The sequence below is a fragment of the Syngnathus scovelli genome, chromosome 17, assembly GCF_024217435.2.
Source record: "Syngnathus scovelli strain Florida chromosome 17, RoL_Ssco_1.2, whole genome shotgun sequence".
Lineage (NCBI taxonomy): Eukaryota > Metazoa > Chordata > Actinopteri > Syngnathiformes > Syngnathidae > Syngnathus > Syngnathus scovelli.
The window spans coordinates 11,240,853-11,261,016 of NC_090863.1; the positions used below are offsets into that span (position 1 = coordinate 11,240,853).

A 20,164-nucleotide genomic window follows, 5' to 3' on the forward strand; every position below is an offset into this window, starting at 1 on the left:
CAAAGGGAGTGAACAAAACACTTAAGATTACAGTATTACTATTAATCAGAGGAGGTGTAGGAATTTTTAATGAAAATACAATGTATACAAACAAAAACAAGACAATATTTGCTTTTCAAAATATATTTAAGTTCATCCAGGGTAACTCCCCAACATAAAAATATATTTGGAGAATATCCAGTATCCACTTGCTTAGAAATTGCTGCACATACTTGCTAACAATTTTATTCATTTTGTTTTGTTTTATACAGAAAAAAAAAGATGTATTACCACTAGGTTAAAAATAACACTGCTTAGAACCAGTTATATACAATGACAACAGTTACAGTGCACAATTTGTAAAATATAGACGTTGCAAGATAATTTAGCCTGGAACACAATCCAAATAAAAACAGTAGACACAAAAACTATTGTATGTTGATATGTAGAGATTCTAATTTCCGCTTCATTTTTCACGCCTTTAACATCACATAGCATCCTGGCAGCTCCACGTTCTTGTCCTGACAGAAAATTTCAACTAAAATTTACAAACCAGTTTTAAAATTTCATCAGTGACAAGAGAAACAACATATGCATAAACGTCCCTGAAAAACGCTGGTGCCTCGCCCACCTTATTTAGATATGGATCTTGCATAACACACGCTGACTTTGGTTCCATTGATCTCACTGTCCTCCATTGCCTTTTTGGCAGCTGCACACATTTCTTCATTTTCATACTCCACAAAGCCAAACCTGAGAAAATAAAATCAATAACGACAAAACACACCTAAATGTGTAACAGACCAATCCCTGTCACATTCAACCTACCTTTTTGACTTTCCTGTCACTCTATCTGTGGCAACTTTTGCATTGAGGCATCCCTGGAAAGCTTCTTGAAGAATCTCTGTGGTAGTCTTGTCGCTAAGTTTCGATACGAATAGTTTTTTGGACTCCACTAAGAAAGAAAAGAATAGAACTGTACTATTCCTGGCAGACATCAGTCAATTAGTGCAAATAAAACTCAAGAGGCAAGCTTAAATCCCAAATACCTTCTCCAATCTCTAGCTGTTCTCTCTTTTCAGAGAATTGGACTTTGATCAGCCTTTTTAGGATTTTCACCTTTTTGGTGGCATTCATGGCTTTTTCAGCATCTGCAACTGTGGCAAACTCCACAAAGGCATATCTGTGGGCAATTGTGACATCAAATGTTGACATGCATTAGCTCAGAAAGAAATAGAGCTTGATAAGTACACCTTTACCCATTTGCTTTATCACCATTCTTTGGCATAGTGATGGTGAGAGCTTTCTTAAAGATGTGTTTAATTTTCTTTTCTGTCACGTTGAAAGGCAGGTTGCTCACAAAAAGTTTGGTGCTTGGAGAAATTTCAACTAAAAAAAAAGAGGGGGAGAGAACATTTTAAAGAATACAAGAAAAAAAAAACTAGTTACTCAGATATACAGAAATTACCTTCATGGGATGGTTTGGGGTTGGCATTTTTCTTTTTATTGCTGCTAACAACTCCGACAGGGTCAATGATGAGAACCCGTTCTTGGATCATGGCTCCTTTTTTCCTCGTCCTCATTTTACTAGCAATAGTTTCATTTTTAAACTCCAAAAAGGCGATACTGTTGATGAAGACAAACTTTAATTAGTTTTGGCAACAAAATATTACTGGCATTAGTAGTAGTTAGAAAAGTTGGGGGAAAAAAACTCACCCTTTGTCTGGTCTGTCAGCCTGATCAGGGAACCTGATGTCAATTGCTTTCGGGAAAATGTCCTTGATATCTTTCTTTGTTGCGTTATATGGGACATTCTTCAAAAACAAACATCTAGAATCTTTAGCTGATGAATGAAAAAAAAATAAAGTGAACATTTCTGAACCTTTTCATCAAATCAAGTTTAGAAGGAGACTAAGGAGCATCCACGTTTATTTTTTGCAACTAAACAACAGCACCCCCTAGAGGTTTGGACGCAGAAGCACAACAGTAAGAAGCCCATTTTACCTTTCTGGTCCAGTTTAGGAGCCTTCTTCTTCTTTTTCACAGAGTCCACTATTTTGACCTTTGCTTTATCAATAGTCAGAGGCTGACCAAGAATTATTTCCCCATCCAGTGACAAGGCTTTAGTCACATCCATGTTTGAGGCCAAATCCATAAATGCATGTTTTCTTAAAACAAGAACGTGATTATATGTCAACGTCAATACTGTCGTAACAAAGTTAATGGTCATATCATTGTCACGTAAAATGATCCTTACCTGGATTTAGCTAATCTGATGTCTTGTACTATGAGACTTTGTGTCATAAAGAACTTTTCCAACGAGGCAGTTACTTCTTCAAAAGTTTTGGAGGCGTTTAAGTTTCCAACAAAAACGCAATTACCTACAAAAATACACAAATCGCTTCAGATGAAGTTTGCAGAAAGAAAATGTGTCTTTGAAACATCCATACCATCATTGATGACTTTAGTTTTCTTGGGCGGTGAAGTTTCGCCAGTAGATTCTGCTTTGCGTTTCTGTTTTTCTGAAATGGATCAAAGAGATATGTTTTAAGAGTTAAGCTTGAGAGTACGTTGGATTTAATCCTACTATCAACTTTTGGATAAAGTTTTCTGGTATAAATTCAACCAGCAATTTTGAGGAAACAAAAGAAGATGACATACAATTTTGATGGTCATTTTCTTACCACCACTCATTTCTGCAACAGCAGTTTGATCAATCAAATCAGTTCTCACTTCACTAGCAGCAATTGTTAGGACAGGATAAATAAAACTATTATTACGCACCATCTGCTTCTTTTGTCCGAGTAAGCATTAACTGTAAAGATTAATTTGGTATTTCAGAAGATTGATATAAAGCTCAATTCCACATGCAAACTCAAGCATGGGAGTCATTCGGCAAGAAGCCAAGGATCAAGAAACACATTTATAATTTTACTAAGTGTAACTTTGTCTGGAGAAGTAGTTCATCTGTACTTCGGACAGTAGTTACTCACTTGTGATAGCGGTGACATCTACGTCATTCTTCAGAACTTTACTTGGTGTTTTTTTAGTTGTTGTACCCTGAGTAAAACAAATAATGCATCTTTATTCATCTACATAAACCAGCATCAACAGACAAATTAAATGCATCGCGATTAAATGGCAGAAGCTATATTGTAGAACTGTATATCATTTTTTTTTAAACATTTTGTTACGGTTTCCCTCATGTAAAATATGGTGCAGCACACAATTATGAGTTTAGAATCCACACATTCTTAATATTATACTGTATGGTATTTCCCTAAAAATAAAGAGATTTCAATCAGAATCAGTCTACAACAAACTACGAAGGGATTAATTAGTACTTTAAATTAACGGTAACCAACCGTGACTCATCTTGTGTTTTTAAAACACAAGCAAGCTAATGAATGAATACATAGCAGTCATTAGTTACAGAATTTGATGAAAAACAATCAATATCGCTACCCACATGATCCAAACGCGCAATAGTTAACGCTTTTTCTCGTCAGGATATTTTGACTTGGCATACTGACATTTATTTCTGGTGAAAATGTAATTTTCTTTTTTACCTTTGCCATTTTTGTAGCATACGGTGATACACGTGTGTGCAAGCTAGCGTTTCCTACTGCGCATGCGCAACGTCTTGAGGCGTTTACTAACTACGGGTGCCCCAAAAGTGCGGTTGTTTGAGAAATTTTGCGGTTCGATCGAGATTTTACTCTCCGTACGAACAACGTCTCCGCCAGTTCTAACATCTTATGTGTTATGTCTAATGTTTTACGAGTTTGTCAATAAGCGTAACTTGGTAAAATAATTGAATTAATTCACCACTTAATGGACGAGGATCGTTGTGTTACAACATGGTACGTATCTGGCTGCTAAAATGACGCTTTGTTTCGTTTCCGAAGCTACGCTGATGTTTGCAACTGGGTCGGGGTGCCCAAAGTCCAAAGGTTCAGTCACTTGCCTCAGTGGCACAACAAAAACAGCGATTACGCGCACACGCGCGATGTAGTCTTGCCATAACACCGATATGACATATGAACGATAGTCAGTTGCCTCCAATGGGGACTCCAAGGAATGGGATCAAGAAGGGACGATTTATTTTGTCTGTGGACGTGGGCACGACTACGATCAGATGTCACGTGTATGACAAGAAGGCAGAAATTCGTGGCTCGTGCTCTACAGAGGTCCAGTATTCACTTTTTCTTCTAATACAGTCAAGCTCGACCTTCTATGCACTCCACGTAACGCTGTATTCTTAATTTAGGTGGTCCCGTTATATCCAGCGGAAGGATATGTGGAACTTGACCCAGATGAACTGTGGAAAGGCTTCATCTTTGTGGTGAAGGGGGCTGTGAAAGGTATTGATTGTCTCCAACATCCCCAGTAGAACCATCATCAAGACATTGTTAATTAACAGGGACCATTGTTGGATTCTTTTTTTTGCACAATATAGATGCCGGAGTCCAAATGCATCAAATGGAAGCTATGGGCATCTCCACCCAGCGAGCTACCTTTACAACGTGGGACAGGTGATATGAGCTGAGAATTCATGTAGTATACACAGCACGTTATTTACTTTTTTTCCCCTTTCACAGGAGAACTGGCACTCCTTTCCATAATTTCATCAGCTGGCAGGACCAGAGAGCAGCGGAGTTGGTAACATCCTGGAATAGATCGTGCACTTTGAAAGTGAGTCTCATTCTGTATGTTCCTAATATAAATAAGTACTGCACAACTTGTGAATCCTGTTGCCATCTCTGTCTTCAGGCGATCCATGGCGTAATGAAAGTTCTGCACTTCGTGACCAGGCAGAAGCGCTCACTTGCAGCGAGTCTGATTGTCTTCTCCCCTCAGCATGTCACTTTCCGTCTTGTTTGGGCCCTCAAACACTACAAACAGGTGAGTGCATGTGAAAGTTGCACAGCACTGATAAAACTACCGCAAGTCTCTAATATAAACCCCAAATAAATATTGATTTAAATGACATGACAACATAAATGTTTGTGCTGCTCTTAGGTTGCTCAGGCTGTGGCCGAAGGCAACTGCTGCTTTGGAACGATCGATACCTGGCTCTTGTTTAAACTCACAAACGGTAGGCTTGATATTTCACATTGTTCTCATGTAAGCGCCACCCCTCTTGCAAAATCCTCTCAAACCGTGCGCAACGAGTTGCATAATACAAAAACACACATACATATGAAATGATCATGAGATAAAAAAGAAATAGTCATCTCAGCGTCACCTGATCTCTCCCAGGAGTGATTCACGCCACTGACTACTCAAATGCAAGTGCGACGGGGATTTTCGACTCCTATCAGGTTTGGTGATTCGTGTAATTTCTTCGTCTAACTTGTGGATGAATTCATTTATTATCCTTGTAACGCTTCTTTATTCACAGATGTGTTGGAGTCAGATGCTATGCTCTCTGGTCTCCCTGCCGCTCTCTATTTTTCCCCAAGTAGAAAATACAGGGTGAGTAAATGAATCTCAAAATCACCAATCATGACATTCCGGTATATTAATGAGATCCGAGAATTGTGCATCCTATTGTGTGTCAGGGGGAAGCTGGAGGGTATCCAGCTGACTCTGGAAAAAGACAGACTGCACCCAGGATGGGTCACCAGTCAATAACAGGGCACATAGAGGCAGACAAGGATTCACACTCACAGCTAAAGTGACTGAGCAGACAAAAATTGATCTCGAGCTGTCATGTGTTCTACTACGGCACCCGTGACCACTCATGAGATCCAATACATAAACTCAGTCTTTGTAAGGATGATCATATTTGAGTGTTATTTAATAATCAACATATTAGAAGATGTGCAGTTCCATAATCTTTAACCATAAATGAAAGTTAATCAATACCTCGGACGGTGTCAGTAAAAACTGGATTGATGATTTTTTTTTACTCTCCTGTCACACTCCAGACATGAATTTGGTTGCACTGACCCGTCCATCTTTGGTGTGTCCATTCCCATCATGTCAGTGGTGAGTTGGTATCACAACCTACTTTATCTTTATCACTAGGATATGACTTGTCATATCATTGTCTTTATTGTCCTCCATGTTGGATCGTGTTATCTTGCCAATCGTCAACGCATAATTATGAAATGCCTCACGCTGTAGATGGCGGACCAACAGGCTGCCATGTTTGGGGAGTGCTGTTACAATGTGGGTGATGTGAAGATCACCATGGGAACAGGTACCTTCATGGACATCAACACTGGCAGCACACCTCACACGTCCGTAAATGGTAAAGTAACAAGGAGCGACATCACGTATGATGCACGAGCACAATGTTGGTGCCATGTCGGTGACGAGCACTAGTTGGTCTTCTCTTGTAGGTCTCTATCCTCTGGTGGGTTGGAAGATTGGCCCAGAAGTAGTGTATCTGGCTGAGGGTAATGCAGCAGATACTGGCACCGCCATCAAATGGGCACAGGCACTTGGTGAGTCACGAAAATAATCGGAAATTGCAGTCATGATGAGGGATTTGCACCACCTACTGTAGCGGTTGTGCAATTACTTTTAAGCCGTCATGCTACTCCTGTTTAGGCGTGGTTGGAGATTGCGGCGAGATTCCAGACACACCAAATGTGACTCAAACCATGACCTCAAAAGTCACTGTTGCAAACAGGAATCTTTTTGGGGCATATCATTGATTATAAATGTTCTCTCCATTATACGCAGACCCCTGAGGGTAATCGTAACAAAAACATGGCCTACTATTAAATTACATAGAACAGTTCTGGTCTAGAGAAATCCACCATCATGTACAGTAATGTGATAGCTGTATTTTTTTTTTGCTTTTGCAGATCTCTTCTCAGATGTGGAGGATACCAGCCCCATGGCGTACAGTGTGAGCGACGCCAATGGGGTGTGTTTCGTCCCGTCTTTCAGCGGCTTGCAGGTACGAGCACAGTTTGAGTATAAGAACATTTACTTCAATTTGCATTGATATCCAGCTTTTCAATCCATTTGTCTTTGTAACATATTTTGCATTTTTTTTTTCTCTGCTACCTTTCTGAAGTGGCCTTTGTAAGTGTGCCTCATGAATATTAATATCCAAAGTACTGTATTGTGATAGCGGATGCATTGGCTGTGTCCGGAATTGTTCGCTCATTCCAAACTCCCTAAAGAGTCATTCTGAACACAGCCACTTTGAAAACAAACTCCTTACCAGTAGATTAATGTTACCTGTTTATCGCATCCTGTTGGAATGTAAAATTCTTGTATATGGCCTAAGGCTCCCCTGAACGACCCAAAAGCCTGCGCTTCCTTCATGGGCCTCAAACCTTCTACCACAAAATGCCACCTGGTCCGTGCCATTCTGGAGTCCATTGCCTTCAGGTAAGACTTTTTTTTTTTTTTTGGAGGAGTCACATTGTCCTGTGCTGAAGAGACCTAACATTCTCTCTTGTGCATTCCTCACAGAAACAAACAGCTCTATGAGACGATGCTTAGAGAAACCAACATTCCCATTACAAAGATCAGGTAGAGCTCTTTTATGGCAGCCCCATCTTATTCCATCTCACGAGCTAATATCCAGTCAATTGGTTTGGATTAGCGCCAGAAAACAGGGTGTGCCAGAGAATTGGGCTTCAGTGAATGTAGATTAGATATTACTGGCAACGTAATGTTTCTCTGATTACAGTTCACGACAGCGCATTGTGGCTGAGTGCATTTTCCCTTTCTATTTGCCTCTCAGGGTGGACGGCGGGGTTTCCTCGAATGATTTCATCATGCAGCTCACTGCAGACCTGTTTGGTAGAAAGCTACAACGATGCCGGAACCATGAAATGTCCTGCTTGGGGGCTGCCTTTGTTGCCGGACTTTCTGTGGGTACGTTTGTGGGGTTGTAATTGTAAAATGTTATTCTTTAGTGAGGAATTAAATGCAATTTGAGAAGGTGGTTGGGTGGGGGGGGGCAAAATAAAAACTGACATCAGACATCTAAAATATCAACAGTATAAATTTACCGTAAATTTCGGACTATAAGCCGCTACTTTTTACTCAAATTTTGAACCTTAAATCACAAATTTTAGCTGGTGCGGCTTATATCCAGTGCGGCTTATAGTCCAAAAATTACGGTACACTGATAGCGTAAATACTGGTGTATAGAGTGGCTCTTTATACGCATCAGTGCAGCAAAGAGGCTGTTAAATGTGCACTAATGCAGATGGAATGAGAGCGAGAGAGTAGCACCTCAAGGTCATCTATTCTCTGTAGCCTCATTAGGATCGCGGATAAGTACAAACTATCTCGGCTGACTTGATAGGAAAAAGGCGGGGGGGGGTCAATGTAGGCAAAATGGCATTCGCATTCACAGCCATGCACAATTTAAGAGTCTACAATTTCTATGCCGCAAAAATTAGAGTTCAGAACCCTGTGCCTGAGGCAGACGTGCTAACCATGATGGCCACTCAAGTCCTCAGTGTCACTTTGCAAATGTCCAATTCTGTAAATTGCTTTCCCATTCATTCTTCACATGATGATTGTGTAAATCACTTACAGAAGATGAATTTGTTGTGGTGTCATAATAAGTCTTAAACGGACGGGAGGTGGTGGTGGTGGTGGAAAAATCAATAATGGTTTCTTTAATGCGAGTTAATTGTGTTTTGTCAACATTCTGGTGAGAGCATAATCGTCTGTCCTTGCAGGCTATTGGAAATCTTGTGAGGAGCTGACCAAGCTGCACAGCGCAGGTGACATATTTTGTCCTAAAAGAGCGGCCGGTGACTGTCCTAGTTCCGGGTACGATCTCCAGAGATGGGAAAGGGCTCTACAACGCTCTATGTATTGGTACAAGCAACCATGACACGGGATCCTTTCACAAAAGAAGAAACTGAAACCTGAGCCACTCTTTGGAAGAAAAAACACAAAACAATTGTGCCACATCCCCGCTATTATACTTGAAACCACGAGAGCCCGTTTGACCGTAGAAATCAATTGTTACTTTCATTTAGATGTGATTTTCAAGTCACTTCTCAGGTTGCATTATTTCATCAAATGGACACCATACTTTCCCACACAGGGGCGTTAATATGAGGCGTTTCCATGTCTCATTCTTACTAAGCCCCCCCCACCCCAACATGACGTGGGCTACAAAATCGATACAACATGTGCACCAAATACAAATTTATGTCCACAAATGACTAAATTGTATTCATAATATATTTTGTTGTGGCTGTGAAATGGTAAATTGGGACCACAAATGCTTTTTGGTGCACATAAAAATAGGTGTCACCTGCACACAAAATGCTTAATTGCGCATTTTATATCTTACAAAATGTTCCCTATCTTAGCGCACTTCATTACCTCACTCAGCTGCTCAGGAAGTATTTGAATATTATTGATTTGTGCTTTGTGGACACATTATGCAAAATGTAATCACGCAAATCTGAAAATAAGCCCTCCAGTCGGCACAGTTCACGCAAGACCAAATACATTTACACTTGGGTCACTCACGGGAATGCAGAAAACCTCAGAATTGTTGGTCAATGTCATACTAAGGGAAAACAATCTATATTTTCTCTTCATATGGTGTTTACGTTTTTTTCTCTACTAATAGACATTTCTTCTTGTGCGTTTTGTCTGTAAGTGATCATAAATCCTGGGTTGCCTGGAAGTGAGGCCAGTATGGAAAGCCATTGGAGCATTGATTTGATATCAGTCATATGGTCAACGTACTCCATTTTTTTTTTTTCAGTCGTAGGACAATTTGATCAGCTAGTAGAATGACAATAGAAACATTTTGCAACAACTAACTTCAACTAATAGAAAACTGCACACTGTAGACCAATAGTGACAAATAATAGAAAAAAAAAGGTACTAGTGAGACAGTCATTCTACTAGTGCGCTTAATTGTCTTACTACCATAAGCTGGATATCAAATATTTTACTCTAAAAAGCTTGTAAAAGCCTCTGTCAATAAGTTTATATTTCTGGTTGGATTGAATCCAAACCTGGAATCAAATTAGGTAACAAACCTACGTAAACATAAAAGGCTTATTAGTGTGACGGAGCCTTCGTAAGCCATTTTCTGACATCTGTTAATAATTTAGAAGCAGTATGTGATTCAATATACGTGCGCTTTAATGAAGGTTGGTTGGGGCTGTTGGGAGCCAGTCGCTCGAGCGTGTCTGCACTTGGCTGTGTTATTGTGCTCTCGAACGTAGCAAGCAAGCCTGATACTGACCTCACATGCCCTCACAGACACATTCATTGCTTGTGTAATGATGTTGCTTTTTAACAAGGTGCAACAACAAAAATGTATGTATGTTTTTCTCTTAAATAAAAGATTTTGCATTTTATTTTTTTAATGCACTATGCCGTATGAGATGCTAGAAATAACATTTACCTCACACAAAATAACTTGCATGTGCATCTCCTCACTACAGCATAGCAGCTTGGCCATAAGATGGCGCTGCAGGAATATTTTTATATTGGACATAACATTGGCCTGAATGCAAAAATAGCAAATAGGTGTTTTTCAGATGGAAGTTACGGTGTTTTCCAGTGAATAATAATAAGTTAGGTTTTAGTTTTTTATTTTGATTACAGTCTGAGTATTTTTTCCACCTATGACAACATAGTAGGTGACCAGGTGCTGACTCATAAACCTCACAAAAAAAAAAAAAAAGATTCCAAGGTAATGCAGTTGCGTGATTCAAGGCAAGGGAGATGGAGTGGGGGGGTTAGAAGACACACGGCTGTAATTGAGTGTAGGGAGCGCTTCCCATTGATGTGAGCACGCTCACTGCAAGGGTTGCTATGGCAGCTTGCGGATGGAGAGTGAGAACAAATGGGGGGGGGGGGAGTCCTGCTCATGGTGCTGGTATGGTGAAGGGGCGCTAATTGAGTGCACTGGAATAAAAAGGGGATGGGGGGGAGCTTCCTCAACAATAGGAGGATTGTGATGAGAGTGAGCACAGCGTACATCACACAAATTTCTCCAGTATAGCTACACTGAGCTCCTCCGTCTCCCAAACTCTTATCAGCTAACACCCCACTCTTTCCACTCCTACGACTGTCAATCTCATGTTTTTCACTGCAAGCGCAGAATGCAGAAAGCCAAACGCGTCAGTGAGGCAGGCAAAACGAGCCCATGAATCAGTGCTGCCTGCTCTCACACTAATCATGGCCGTGCCGCATTGTATGAGTTGTGGAGGGAAGGACCCTGATCCTTGAAACAAATTCAATCTGACAACACGAACTGGATGCGCCACGACCACTTGCCTGACCCCCCCTCCATTCCACCCATATGAACGGCGTCCTGAATCGTGGGGCATTATATAACCCCCACCCCCAACTCTGTTCTCGTTGCCTGACATGCTGGTTGTTAAAGGAGTGTCACAGGGCTGGAAATTAAGCTTTTGTACCCTTGTCAGTGTCTCTTCCTCTTACACTTGAGCTCTAGGATAGCTCCATCATTTGGGGGCATCCATGCTATAAAATGGTCTTATGTCAACGTTGTCTGATTATTATATTTGAAAAGAGAGAGAAAATATACGTATATGTGGCAATTCACTTGAATCATATTTAAACTTAATGAAACACTTTATAAAGCATTATTCAGCACCCGTTCTTACTCTTGAACAGTTGCCCCCCAAAAAGAGGCCAAGCGTGCTTTTAATTTACTGTTAAACTGAGATGTAAATCAAAAGAGAACATTGTATATTTAAATACAAAAACTTTTAACCAATCATTTAATCTAACAATAGTCTGATAGGTTCATGGTAATATATATTGTGACAAGCCTTTATAGAGGGAAATTTTAATAAGGCACTGGATACCGACGAGGTAAAAAAAACAACTATATACAGTAATCCCTCGTTTATCGCGTATAAGTGGTTCCAAAAACCACCCGCGATAAGTGAAATCCGCGAAGTACGGTCACCAACAAGAAGTACTGGGCAGGCTAACGAGTTAGCGGAAAGATGTGTGGTATATGGTTTTTGCTGCTTCGCTGGTCTTCAAAAAACACTCGGTGATCGGTGGCTGTTTCCCGACGAATGAGCACTTCAGGGACCACGGCTGATTGGGAAAAGATTTTATTCAACCAATGTCAGGGTGAAGTCTTTCCAAAAAGTTGAGTGGCACAAGGCATGGATGTCAAAAAAGCCCCCCTCCCCTGTCAGGCCCGTATCTTTTATACCTGGCAAGGAGCTGATGTCATGGCTTTGTGCACCAGCTGCGGTTTTCAATCTACTAGTTTACTTCAGTCCTAAAAAGGAGATCTTGACCAGCGCTGTTGGTGATGGACGACAACAGCCACTTTACCTTATTATAGGATTGCACACATTGCTGAAACTGAATTCTCCCTGACCAGCAAATATAGAATAGAACCGTGTCACTGACGCCAGATGGACATTCTAAGGCCACCTACAGGAATAGAGAGGGAATTCCAAATTACACTTCAGATGCTAATTCGCGATCGTGCTATCACGCAAAAACGGACTTCTAAAGGAATGTAAACGAACATTTGGAGTAATACTACATTGAGGTTAGACACATGATTCCTCAATTTAGAAGTTTTATTTTGACTTTCAAATGTTTTTTTTAATTCGGAAAAAAATCCGCGATGTAGTGAAGCCGCGATAAACGAAACGCGAAGTAGCGAGGGATCACTACACATTCATTGCTCGTGCACTTCCGGGTCGTATTTTATCCTAACCAATCAAATCAGCGTACTCAAATTATATCTTGTCTAAAGCATATAACGAGTCTGAAGCACATAACTAGTCTTTAGACTATTCTTCTGACTTTTTAAACACCCAAAACATTCTAATAATTCGACTCTAACAGGCTAATTCAAATTGGCGTCGATCTGCGCACCCATTTGTTTGTCCTTCGATAATTTACAGTAGAGTCAAGGGAACACAACTCAATCAAATCAATATGAGCTCCTGTATTTATCACCGTCTGCGTCCCCCTCTATTTCTCTGTGGCTTTAGCATAGTGTTCCATTGCCATGGCAACAAGGCTTGGCAAATGCCCCAAATATCTTTCTACAGTATATGCTCAGTCAGACGCGAATAGAAACAAGCCGGTTGAGCCTGCATGCTGGAATGTGCGCTACAAGCCTCACAATCACGGGAGAGAGAAAGTGTGGGGGAGACATATACAAAACCACATCCTTTTCTTTAAACACATTGTGCAGCATTAACTGTGGGAACCGCGACCATAAACCGCGGATGGAGCATAAAGTGATGATGATAAGAACGCAAGATAGCGCGTCCTAAATTTGTAATTGGTACGCGTCTCATGCGTCGGCAACCAATGCGCATCCTTCCTCCACATCAGCTGCCACCGTGGGGCATTTGTCGACGTCACTGGATTTTCTTTTTTTCCCCTCGATTTTTTTGTTCCAGCACTAGAGCCTTCCGTCGTTCCTTCCTTCCTTCCTTCCTTGCGCCTGCCTGCTCTCCCTCTTTCTACACCGCCCACTCCTTCCCAACCATTGATCCGACCACTCGCCGGCTTTTTCGCCTCATCACATCACCCGCTGTGCGCTTTTGTGCGTTATTTTCCCGCACCAACGGAGCAAAATAACCCCCAATATTCTGGGGATTTATTATTATTTTTTAATTTAATTTTATTTTATTTAGCACCTCTCCCCTGCTCCCAACTTAAATTCCACCATGGCGAGTACGGAGGATAAACAGGCCAACAAGGCGGACGAGTCCAGCTGGAAGGACTCCTTCTACAACCCGAGGACCGGCGAGGTTCTGGGGCGCACGGCAGGCAGCTGGGGTAAGAACTGTGACCCTATTGTATTTTTTTCTTTATTTAACACGTGTTTGGTCTGCATTAAAAGACGCGAGCATCTCGGAAAAAACGGTGAGAGGGGGGGGGGGGGGGGTTGAGGCACCATCACAGGCCTACATAAAGATGGAAAGGAGAAGCCTGCACCATGATGTGATATCTATACATGCAAGGCCCACCATCAGGATTTTAATGAAAGTTTTTTTCCCTGCATGTGCATGAATGAGAACATTACGTGTGAGGTAGGCCACCGTACATCAATTTCCTCTACTGCACCTATATGATGCTTTTATATAATGTGGTCAGAGGTAGAGGTAGTAACACAGCATCCAGCTCCTATAGGCTGCGGAGCGGGGGCCGTCATGCAGCCCGGGCCCCCCCTTGCGCTGCTGTGCAGTGGGATGCTCCATTGCAGTTGCATGGCCGCCCACATTAGCATGCCTGTCAAGGTCAAATGGGATTCCCTCTCTTCTTTTTCCTCACTTCTTCCACCCCATCAACTCGCTTCGTTCACTAAGCATTGTGGAACACTGCTGGGGAGTGTGGCGAATTCTCTTCGGTGATCAGCTGGTCTTCCAAAGCAAACGGTGGAAAAGTGGCTGGCTCTGGGAAGGAAAACTTCAGTGACACGGCTGATTGGGGAAAGATTTTATTCAACCGATGTCCGAGTGAAGTGTCTCTCGCCCTAGCAAAATGTTAAGTCCCCTTTGTCTTCATGAGTCAAACTTATACCCCGCGCTTCCCTTCTCTCGGGCACAAGAGGGCATCTGGATGACCTATGACCCTCCAGCCTCCCTTACCGATTCTACACAGCCTACTTATTGTCTGTTGCAAATGGAAGCCAACTGTATCTGGCGCCAGCAAATCTGCATTCATGGACTAGGCCCAAAATAATGTTGAACAGAGGCTGTGATTTACCGAAGTTAAATTCCTTGTTTGGCACGCTCAAACATGGCGAATAAAAAAAAATCATCCCTCACAAACATGATCCGGTCATACTTAGGCTTACCAGTGAAATGTACATACATCACGAGACCTAAATAAAAATACACTACAGGAGGAATGATGGAAAGGAGGGAGGGTGCACGAGTGGGGAATGAAGGGTCCCCCCGTTGCCCTATGTTAAGGGGGCAGTGCCAGATACTGTGAATTATCAGAGATTTTTTTTTTAAATCAAAAACTAACATGCATCTAATTTACTCTACTTTTAATCTAACAAATTCCTGTTATTGCAGTGTATAGAAAAGTCTTCCTACCTGGCAGTTTTGTCACGGATCAGATGGAGCAGGGCGACCAAATGCAGCTTGGACCAGGGTTTATTGGAGAACGCAAACTAACAGACTCGGCAAACTGACATGACTTAACAAACAAAACCGACAACAGGACTGACCGACAAAGATGTGCGACATGAAGACAACAACACACAATGCAATGATCAGACAGGGGTGTGACACTTAAATACGAGACAGGTAACGAGAGGCAGGTGCATTGATTGTGAGTTGACACAGGAAGGGAGGGGCGAGTACACAGACGGACAGAAACCATGACAACCTACATATGAAACAACCGGGGACGAGTCGTGATAAGTTTTAGTTTGCCACAAGTCCCCCCTCTTAAAAAGTATTACGACCTATGAATAGGTTTATCTTGCAACAGGAAATACAGTGGTGCCAAATTAGATTTATTTTTACAAAACCCCTCCCATTTCAAATCATCTTTTTCCACTGAAATGAATGGAAACGTTATGAATCCTTTCCTGCCTCCCTTGCCAAAAATTGCAAGAATCCATTATATTGTATTTTATGAAAACATACCGAAATCAAATAATTTGTCATCAGCCAAATGGTTGTGAATGCCTTGGCCACCAGAGGGCAATATACGATACAAATGATAATTTACATTAAGGAAATAATGCACATGGAAGGTGTCTTAGTTTCCCTCAGCTCATCCGAACGCCACAAATATAAGTCAATTTATTCAGCTGATAAAGAATGTATGGCGATGAGTCCTGTTTTAGTGTCTGTCTACCTGTTGCTGCACCGTTTGTGTTCAATCGATTGCTTTAAGGGTGTTGCACCACATAATACAAGCTATTTAGCCTTAGCATTAAAGTAGCAGACTGAAAGGCTAGCTATGCGGTTTTCTTAAATATAATAGAATATTTATTTTATGTTTAGTTTGACAGAAAACTTAAATTGGGAGTGGCATTAAACAACCCAAAGACGCTTTTTCCATGAATTTTTTTTACAATTTTCCAAACAGCCACCATACAGTATTGGTAAAAGCGAGTCACATCTTGAAATACTCAAGCCAAGTCACGTTTTTGGAGTGTGATCAATGATTTTATAGCTTCATTTTTTCCTGCAGCGGAGATATGCAGACATTCTGTGCCGAGTGCTGCAGTTTCATCCCCAAAAATTAAAGCCGGCTCCCATATTCTTGAACAGTAGCCAACATTTGCCAAAATGGTTTCCCCCTCAGCGATAGTTTCCAAAGGCGAGATCGTTTTTGTGTGTTTGCAGCCGGTAATGAATTATCCATAACGCTTCTCTTTTGTCTTGGTTTCAACGTGGCCCCCTGTAGCCCTCATCTTGTTGTTCTACTTGGTCTTCTACTGCTTCCTGGCTGGTATGTTTGCTCTGACCATGTGGGTGATGCTGCTCACTCTGGATGAGAATGTGCCCAGGTACAGAGATCGCGTTCCTTTCCCAGGTTAGTGTCTCCTCCGTCCGTCCTCACGTGCACTACGGTAAACCTTTCAGCTAATTGCCAAGACGCCTCCATTTATTATTCATATTTTATTCGTCATATAATGAGATGCCGTTGCCGTAAATGTACTACAGTGTCGATGTGGCTTTACGGAATTATATATCGACCTGCTTGGTAGCTATTTCCTTCACGTTTGCTTTTCTCTTACTCTCTCCAACCCTTCCTTCTTTCCTTGCTTCCTTCTAGGTTTGGTCGTCCTTCCAAAGTCTCTTGACATCACTTTCAACAAATCCGATTCCGCCAAGTACGACACGTATGTGAGAAGCCTGGAGACCTTCCTGCAAAGTGAGAATGGAGAAGGATTCCTAATTTCTCGAATTCTTGTCAAGGCAGAACTGACATTTGCGCACTTTTTTACTACACATTACTGACCTCTGACCTGCATCCACCTCCTTTTTTCAGAGGGTTATGATGACGCTGAACAGGACAAGAATCTAGACTGCCCCGAAGGAGAGTATTTCCTGCAAGATGACGAAGCGGAGAAGAAAGTGTGTCGCTTCAAGAGAGGCTACCTGAGTCTGTGCTCCGGCCTGTCCGACGTCAACTTTGGTTACTCTGAGGGGAAACCATGCGTGCTCCTGAAACTCAACAGGGTGACCAAAAATAAAATACATCATGCTCACCAAACGTATTAATGTAGAATTTGATTAACCCAAAAAAATCCACATATACGTACGAAAGCAGTGCAGCTAGGTTATTAAAGTAGAGATCATGTTTAGGCCAGAATAATTCATTTGAATTCATTTCTCTGCTCACTTTCTAGATCATTGGCCTGAAGCCTATCGGGGATCCTTACGTCAACTGCACCATCAAAGTAAACTTGCCTCTTTCCAAATAGACATGCTTGTATGTGTATTTTTTGTGTTTTTTTTATCTGTCTCATAAAAAAAAAAAAAGCTGTGACGAGCAGAACGGTGTGAACACTTCGTTTTGTTGATCTTAATTTTATTTCCCCCCCCCTTTCTGTCTGTCTGTTTTGTTTCTTATTGACTTTCTTCTGCATGCTGTCAGTGGCGACTTTAGGGTAAGATGGTATCGGGAATATTAGGCCAGTATTGCTATTAAAAATAAGCAAAGTCACAATGTGCCATTTTCAAGCCATTTTTAGTACAATCAGCATATTGTGTGCTGCAAATAGCAATTTGCAACAAAGGCATACCATGCTTTCCACTTCATTACAAACTCCACACTAACAAACCAGGGTCATCGCTGAGTGTTTTGTCGATGGAATTTCATATAAGGCTCGCATAGCTAACAAGTATTCTCCTCCACAGAAAGAGCAACCAGTCCAGATGCAGTACTTCCCTCGAAAGGGACGTATCGACAAGATGTACTTCCCCTACTATGGCAAGAAAGCCCATGTGAGTGTTTTGGGTATCACCTTAAAAATACTATTTCCTCAAGTAAATTTAATCAATGAATAGTCTGTACTCGGTTACTTCCAACCAGTTTAATTTGTTCCAGGAGAATTATGTTCAACCATTGGTTGCTGTTAAGCTGCTGCTCACCAAGGAGGACTACAACAAGGAGCTGTCGGTGGAGTGCCGGGTAGAAGGCTCTAACCTGCGCAATAACGACGAGAGGGATAAGTTCCTGGGTCGTGTCACTTTCAGGATCAAGGTGATTGAGTAAAAAGGGAGGGAAATTGCTGGTCAAAAGGATCCCCCCCCCTCCCCCCTCCCTTCGTATACCCCCTCCCAATGCAGAGGCTGCCCACATTGGCTAAGGAAGGAAGTGTCTAATCCCTCTCAAGACAACATTCGGGATGAGGCAGATTAGTCTGGTTGGTAGTAGGAAATGCGGTTAGGAATGTTGCGTTGATGGCATTGATGACCCTTCTTTCCTTCAAGATTCCTTGCTGACCTCCGCAAACGATCCCAAGAGAACAAGACACAGGCTCCCTCCTCCCCTTCCCTTGTTTTGGTTTCATTTTGGTGTGATTAGCTGACTAATAGCCAATGAAAGCAAGCCATTTGGAGCTGTCGTGTTATTGCTGATGCAACTTTTTTCATATTGTAGGTGTCAAACTCATTTTTGTCACGGGGGCTACATCGTAGTTGTGGTTTCACGCGGAAATAAATTACGGTCCGCAAAATTACATTTTTTTTTTTTTTACAAGAAACTCCTGTTAATCACCTGTAAAGCATTTTTATTTCATTCTAAAATTTCACCCAAAATTAAATATCCCAAACAGGTTGTTGACTTTTTTTATCTGTTGAAATTGAAGAAAAATTCCAATTTTGGTCCAAATTTTCTTCCACAATTAAAACAAATCCATTTGTTAAGAAACATGAACTCGACAAACTTTGAGTTTGACACCTGTGGTGTAGGCCTTCCTTCATCCTGGGAAGAGAGCATTCTTGTTTTCATGCCCCCATAGCCATACAACACATAAATAATTACGTTGTAAATTTCCAGCACTTTTTTTTTTTTTGGGGGGGGGGCAAATGTGTCACATATCATACCACAAGAATTCCATGTCTTGATAATCAATATGATACAGCCACTGTATTCCTATGTATATGGACAAATTTCCCTTTCTACACATACATAAATACATAGTGACCCATATTTAGGGAAAAATAGATAGATCTTTGTGTTGCGGCCCATGATGCCGCAATCTAGTCTTGTGCCGTCTGTCTGTTTGTCTGCATGTCTATCTGTCTGTCTGTCTTCCTGTGCGGTCACCTCACCATTGCAATAGCTGACATGTAGGTGAGCCTTTCAGGATGAGAGAAGCTGTCTCGCCCTCTCTCTCCTCCTCACAAAGGGAGAGGGAGTTGGATGCTGCTTATGGTTACTATAAAAAGCAATTTGAGCATTTAGTTCATATCCTTGTCCATGTGCTAGATTACTCTTTGGCCTCACTAATAGATTGACTCGGGTTGAGTGTTTTACAAGCTTTCCCGATCCGATCACATGGTCAGGGAAACATCTAAACCGTGTAGGATAGTAGCCCTCGAGTTTGACTCCTGTGCATGATAATGACATTAATAGTGAGATAAAACATCAGACATTTTGGTGCTACTAGTGTGTGACCAGTTGGCTCTATTAGGATTACAAATGCAGCAGAGTATTTTACAAGTTCGGTTTAATTGTGTACGAGTAGGACATGGAAATGAAAGATTTGGAATAAATGCTCAAATGGCCTTCCGCAGATGCAAGCTGAGGAGACAAACGCACATACACTAAGTACACTGTAAATTGGTTGGAAGTCGGAGATGAGAAATGAGAGAAAAAAAAATCATTATTCACTGTAAGTATGTACTGTATATCTCTACGTGATCTGTATATCTATCCGGGTCTCAAAGATTGTTTGTTAGTTTTCTCTCTCTTCTTCAGCCCGTTGATCTGATTGTCTGCCAGTCTATTACTCTTACTCAATGTATATATATATACTGTAAACACTATCGACCATATTTACTTAATTCACACTGTATTTTTTGTCACACAACACAATGTCTGTGGACTGTAAAGAAATAACTTAAGCAAAGATTTACAGGAAATGATCTAATTCAAAACTATGTTTACACAGTCTTTAAAGGAACCCACATTTGAAAGAACAACTTGTAACATCTTCTCAGGGTGCCTTAAGACCTGATGAAATACATTGTGGAATAAAGTGGTTTTGAAGAAAAAAAAA

The 20,164-nt window shown here is 41.3% G+C and overlaps 3 protein-coding genes and 1 long non-coding RNA gene across 5 annotated transcripts; 2 read left to right on the forward strand and 2 right to left on the reverse strand.

The window, feature by feature from the left end:
• Window positions 1-45: 45 nt before the first annotated feature.
• LOC125984426 (nucleolin) lies at window positions 46-3,658 on the reverse strand. Of its 2 annotated transcripts, none has more exons than XM_049746264.2 (12): window positions 3,549-3,658; window positions 2,973-3,039; window positions 2,430-2,501; window positions 2,237-2,360; window positions 1,984-2,147; window positions 1,696-1,822; window positions 1,448-1,605; window positions 1,239-1,368; window positions 1,029-1,162; window positions 808-934; window positions 611-732; window positions 46-500 (listed from the first exon to the last, which is right to left on the reverse strand). In XM_049746264.2, the coding sequence occupies exons 1-11, from the start codon at window positions 3,555-3,557 to the stop codon at window positions 612-614; spliced, it is 1,233 nt and encodes a 410-aa protein (XP_049602221.1). In that variant the 5' UTR covers window positions 3,558-3,658; the 3' UTR covers window positions 46-500; window position 611. The 2 variants fall into 2 exon arrangements, with proteins under 2 accessions (XP_049602221.1, XP_049602222.1); XM_049746265.2 differs by having other exon boundaries at window positions 46-517.
• gk5 (glycerol kinase 5) lies at window positions 3,621-10,298 on the forward strand. Its single transcript, XM_049746263.2, has 17 exons — window positions 3,621-3,842; window positions 4,031-4,169; window positions 4,250-4,343; window positions 4,439-4,514; window positions 4,581-4,674; window positions 4,753-4,884; window positions 5,002-5,077; window positions 5,242-5,303; window positions 5,384-5,457; window positions 5,913-5,973; window positions 6,112-6,238; window positions 6,330-6,434; window positions 6,801-6,895; window positions 7,232-7,335; window positions 7,420-7,479; window positions 7,694-7,827; window positions 8,646-10,298. The coding sequence occupies exons 1-17, from the start codon at window positions 3,814-3,816 to the stop codon at window positions 8,801-8,803; spliced, it is 1,620 nt and encodes a 539-aa protein (XP_049602220.1). The 5' UTR covers window positions 3,621-3,813; the 3' UTR covers window positions 8,804-10,298.
• A 2,863-nt stretch (window positions 10,299-13,161) lies between these two features.
• On the forward strand, window positions 13,162-20,164 carry atp1b3a (ATPase Na+/K+ transporting subunit beta 3a). The gene is made up of 7 exons (XM_049746267.2): window positions 13,162-13,740; window positions 16,336-16,464; window positions 16,708-16,806; window positions 16,924-17,114; window positions 17,285-17,335; window positions 17,796-17,882; window positions 17,986-20,164. The coding sequence occupies exons 1-7, from the start codon at window positions 13,629-13,631 to the stop codon at window positions 18,151-18,153; spliced, it is 837 nt and encodes a 278-aa protein (XP_049602224.1). The 5' UTR covers window positions 13,162-13,628; the 3' UTR covers window positions 18,154-20,164.
• Window positions 14,222-15,183, reverse strand: LOC125984431 (uncharacterized). The gene is made up of 2 exons (XR_007486966.2): window positions 15,009-15,183; window positions 14,222-14,357 (listed from the first exon to the last, which is right to left on the reverse strand). It is a non-coding gene; the product is annotated as an uncharacterized lncRNA (long non-coding RNA).